This window comes from Pseudochaenichthys georgianus, chromosome 15 (assembly GCF_902827115.2).
Source record: "Pseudochaenichthys georgianus chromosome 15, fPseGeo1.2, whole genome shotgun sequence".
Taxonomy (NCBI): Eukaryota; Metazoa; Chordata; class Actinopteri; order Perciformes; family Channichthyidae; genus Pseudochaenichthys; species Pseudochaenichthys georgianus.
The window spans coordinates 28,550,427-28,555,932 of NC_047517.1; the positions used below are offsets into that span (position 1 = coordinate 28,550,427).

At 39.4% G+C, this 5,506-nt stretch overlaps 1 protein-coding gene across 1 annotated transcript; it reads right to left on the bottom strand.

Annotated features, from left to right (window-relative positions):
- Window positions 1–4,134: 4,134 nt before the first annotated feature.
- Window positions 4,135–5,217, bottom strand: gnrh3 (gonadotropin-releasing hormone 3). Its single transcript, XM_034101235.2, has 4 exons — window positions 5,208–5,217; window positions 4,891–5,033; window positions 4,659–4,739; window positions 4,135–4,338 (listed from the first exon to the last, which is right to left on the bottom strand). The coding sequence occupies exons 2-4, from the start codon at window positions 5,026–5,028 to the stop codon at window positions 4,285–4,287; spliced, it is 273 nt and encodes a 90-aa protein (XP_033957126.1). The 5' UTR covers window positions 5,029–5,033; window positions 5,208–5,217; the 3' UTR covers window positions 4,135–4,284.
- Between the last annotated feature and the right edge of the window lie 289 nt (window positions 5,218–5,506).

Sequence of the window (5,506 nt, forward strand, 5' to 3'; positions counted from 1 at the left end):
ACCGGCGTTAGATGTGGGTCAGCGGGAGTGGAGTACCCTAAAGATTACAGTTGGTTAGTGCGACCCCTCTCTGACAGGATCTGAGCCCTTACTCCCAGCAGAGGTGGACCGTGGCATTTGGGAAACCCAGCTATTAGTGAGGCTAATAAAGCCTGGGCAGGAAGTTTTGAACCTTCCGTAGTCAAGAGACATTGTCCTGCCACATGTCCAAACGCTGAATCTTAGTTAATATATGACTGCAGAGGGTCTTTAAATTATAGTTAATAAGACAGAGGAGCTGTGATGGGGTGTAAAAGATATCTATAGGCACCAATTTCCATTTTACAATCTCTCATAATAATTGTGTTTTTATGAGCGTATCTTTTTATTATCTTTGTTTATTAAAGGAGTGTAATGTGAGAGATGAGTTCATCTAACTCTGCAAATCTGAGATTTGTGCGAGCTCTGATAGTTTCTTAATTCAGATGGGAACGTTAGTTTTACACTACAGTATCAACTTCCAACTTCAAAATGAGTCACAGCTCCCCGATGGGGTTTTAGAAAAGGAAATGGAATCACAGACATAACTAGTGACAAAGCCTCCATCACCTCATAGAAGATCTCGCTCCATCTGTGAGAACTTTGGGTCTACCCCAGAAAAATAATAAATATCCTTCTCTCATGGCTGGCGCTTTTCGATCAAAAGGTGGTTTCAAGACCAAACAAAGGAAATGGTGTCATTAATGATATATATTATGAACTAGGGCCTCTTAGAACAGTTTCCTACAAATGCATGGATAAGGGGTTGATCTCTCTCCTAACAAAGGATCTCTAGAATATGAAGTGAAAAGCTACCCAAGATGAAGCTGGTAAAGAAAAGGCGAGGAAGAGCCTATTTCCACAACACAAACAGATTTCCTGGCCTTTAGCAGTCTCTTACTGGGATACTTTGAGACATATCCATCAAAACACAGCTGTATTCATTCATATTTCATACCTCCTCCTTCTCCCAGTGCTTTAACACTGTTCTTTGATCAAAGGAGAGAAGTCGGATCACAACAGGAAGGTTCCCTGCCAGCCAAGACTGTACATGCTACCGTATAGCTGACTTTAACTTCACTCACCAAAAATAATGGAATAATACAAATCAATGCCTTGCACATGCAAAACTAAAAACACTTAAGAAATTCATGAATTTCTACATATCAAATGTTTTAATCTGAATTGTTTCACATTTCACAATGAGCTTGGTTTCAGGCCTGTGCAGTTCTGCTGCAAAATTGTACAAAATACTTATATTATAAGTACTATATAGTTTATACTTTGTTATAAACACAAACTCCATCAGTCAGCGTGCAGGAAAATTAACATTTTGTTTCCCAGAGTTAAAGATGATTGATTGAAGTCTTTGTTAGATTTAGAGGAATAACAGTTTTTGAAAACTTAAATGAAGGAATTGCTGATAGACTCGACAGCCAGAAGCAGATTCAAACCACGCAGCTCAAGAGTGTCACCATGTGGAGACGAGAGGATATGACACAGCAGTTACTGAGCAGCGCTGAGAGAAAACACTTTACATCAGAAAGCAGAAGAGCAGTCCTATTTTGATTTCTTCCCTGACCCTCTACTTAGTTTGTTTTACATATTTTTTCCAATTAAATTTCATGTCAACCGCTTTACATTAAGCCTTCTGCGTCCCTCTTTAGCTCACCTCCACCATATCAATTCCAAGACATAGCTCTTCCAAAGAGTCTGTTCAGTAAGGCTCTGCGATAAAAAGTGTTTGAAGACCTCCCTGACATTTAGACTCTCTCTGAAGATGACTTTGCCTTCTACTATAGCCTGCGGGAACATAGTAAGACCCACACTAAACTTCAATTGATATGCAGGGCCAGATTCCTCCAGGGGAAATTATCATTCTGTTCATAATAAGAGCCACAACAAGCACCTGGAAAATGACTTTATTATACACACTGCTACAATAAAAGTTTCCTATGACCCATCAGAAACACACACATGGCGCACAGAGCATAATCGTGATGAAATGAAAACTATATTATGCATATGATAGAATGCTTATTTGATGGTGGGCTGTGCGAGGATGCACATCTGCTCGCTTCGTTTGATTGGCAGGTGTGTTAACGCAGCGCTGTGGCCTTGGATGGAGGTGCTCGGAGACCCCCTTTTTCCTGAAGTCATTATCCGAATATGTTCTGTTTTTCAAACAAATGAATGGCATAAAAATCAAAGTATCAAATATGTATTGCCCTTCATAATGGAATTCCCTCTGAGCAAGGACACGTAACAATGGGCCATTCTCGGCTTCCTGTGCTTTCCCTCTCTATATGCCAGTGGACGTGACCTCCACAGATTTAACAATGGGGCATCCAGGAGCACGAGCACTTGGCTTCTCGCCACAGCCACTACGTGCACTAAGGTTGCTTTCATCTATTTTGTTATATTTAAGGATGACATCTTAGCCTAGTCGGCCTCTACCATTGTCTTCACCGTGATTATTTTCTACCGTTGTTTAGCCCCAGTTGTGGCTCTTTGATGAAAAGGTCGCCACTCAATTGGAAAACAGTCATTAAAATGCGGTGGGTACTATTCACCAGTGTGCATGGGGGAACCAACTCAACTGAGCTGGTTAATCAAAAGTTAATTATATAATTTTCATGCAGATGAGGGAAACATTCAAATGAATCCCAACTCTACAATCATTACAGAAAATAAATAAATAATTCTAAAATGCTATAAAATGTTCAGGGACCTGGAGGCTGTAAACAATATGAAGTTTAATTTGAGGTAAACAAAGTGAATATCCACCAGGGGGTCCGGGAAGGAGAAAGTGAGGTTAAATCAAATTTGGAAACATAGATACCAGCAGGTTTTGTTGTCCTGATATACGTGCAATTAGGAAGGTCCTTGATGAGGACACTGGGAGGCAGAAAGTTGGCTTTCATAGCAAACACTTAGGGATTATTTAAAGGGAATTCATGGGATGTAATGCTCTATCTGTAAACATTAATTATTCTCACACTCTAGTATACCAAATTGAATTAAAACTATATTTTAAGAAATGTAATAAAAGCACAATTATCCTTTATGAGGATGATGCAATATTGAAAACCCCATTAAGATAAGGAATACATCTATTCCTTTTCACTTTCAGAAGAAAATAACCAAGACAAGATGTTATTCTTCAACTTTGTCAAGTAGAAATATAGTACTTTTAAAAAAAAGTCTTTCCTCATCAAAGGAAATGATTGTGTTATGCAAATTACAACCATGAATATTAAACCAACGATGTGAAGTATCACAAATGAACAAGCATTGTTCTGGAAGTGCAATGGAATGTGGTTTAATTTCTTTTTAATTCTATGTGCTTTTATAATGTTCACCTTTTCCCAGTTGTGCCAGCGGGTTTGGGTTCATTGGCGTGCATTACAACCACGCTCGAACAATGCAGGGCCTCCACGGTGTCAGCACAGTTCATGAATCCTGGCCCCTTATGCACCAGGCGATTAGTATGGTGCTCTGTCTGTGGGGCTTTGCCAGAAAATGAGTTCTCTTTAAAACATATGCCCCCTGCTGATTCCTTTCCTTTCCTGATATGAAATTCCAATTTTTATAATGAACACCAATTTCTTTTACGGAGTGGAGGGAGGGGGAAAAAAGTTCTATTCCCTTTCTGTTTTGGATTGCTGCAGTTCTCCTAAATTATAGAAAGCTGTTGTGGACATCACAAGCCGAACATGTTTTGTCTTTCATGTAGGGGGGGCTAATCAACATTCAGGTAGCAACACAAAAAATCATCTGGTGTAATTTTCCACATCACATATGCACATGACTGGTGTGGCAGAAAATGGAATTAGCAAAACTGTAACAAATTCAATTAAGTCATTGATTTCTAATAAATTGGCCTTAATCACCAGCTGTTGTCATGCTAAGATTGTTGTGTCACAAGTTTGTCATGCTTGTCGGTCGTGCCTGCTTTACAAAGGCAATTTAATCTATTAAAAAGCTCTTTTTTTAAATTGCATTTTATATTTCAATAGCATCATTTCAGTTCTTATGACCAGATATACAGGGTTAGATTACAATGTAAATAAATAGAAAAGATTTGATCATTTCATCAGAGTCCAAAATCTTTATTACAATTTTAAATGTAAATCTTACAGACATAGATTTCAATTCATCTGTGCAATATGTTTTTTTAAAGTCAGTCTCCTGCGATCCTTCACCCGTGTTGATGAAGATGCAAATACAGTCCGTGTTTCTCTTCCCTCTTTTTTTTGTAGCTCTTCAATTATTAGGGAACTTTCTCTTTCGGTCAAAATGACTGTAATCGTCATTCATCTGAAGAGGTTGGAATTAAATCACAGTTAACGGTTTCATCGGCTGCTTAAATATTTAATCCAACAAATGCTTCAATCTTCATTTGTACATAGGACAGCAAACAAGGAAATACGCATCACATCTGCCATCATTCAAAAACATAAAATTAGGCATTCACATTTTCACTCATGCAAAAAGGGGGGAATAAAAACAGTCTTTGGAGCAGTTTGTATATTGTCATTGCTGCTTGGGAACACAATGGCCCACAGTGGTGTACTGTACATTCATATTGTACAATTGAAGTAGACATTGGTGATAAATTATGTATAATAAGCACTTACTACATTGTATGGTCGAAGCCTCTCTTGGGTCTGGGCACTCGCCTCATCGGGAAGAGATACCACTCCTCCTGTACCCATCATCTGAACACAATGAAACCAAGGTGGGTTAGAAATCTGAATCCAAAAGAACATTTACAAAAAAGAAGCTAAACTGAAACATTTTAGAGATGTTCCCTTCAAGACACCACATTTGCTCAAACTGTTAGACTCATCCACATTAAAAACCACTCACCCTGATGGTGGCCTCCAGCTCTCCCACACTCCTCTTTCCACCTGGTAGCCACCCATAGGACCAGTGCTGGGACAGGGTGACCTGCACCACCAACGCCAACATCAACACCTGCACCATCACTCTGCTGCTCGCTTCCATTACAGCTGCAGAGGGACACACATTAGTAATAAAAACAATAATGTCACAGCCGCTTCTCTCAGACCGGGGGTTACAAAGCAATGACCAACATTAGCAAAGAGTACTTCAGACAGTAATTACCAAGAGGAGCGAGTCTAACTTGATAAACATTGAACACACTTCATTGTGGATTGACTCACCTCTGTATTGGCTTTGTTTGCATGTGGCGCATTAGCCAGAGGGGGATTTTTATAGGTGTTGTAGGAGACGCCGTCAGGATTATAATCCCCCTCTCCGCAGGTGTGACACATTTACCGACTAATGGAACACAAAATACTGCTAATGGACCTGGCTAAGTGCTCCAATATGCTGGCGTCACCATGAGGGTTCAGAAAGCATGAAATATATATCAGAAACATCATTGTGTTTGTATCGAACGCCTCTGTGTATGGAGCAGATGAAAAGACAACATTAGGATTAAATCTGGCATTTCTCTCCA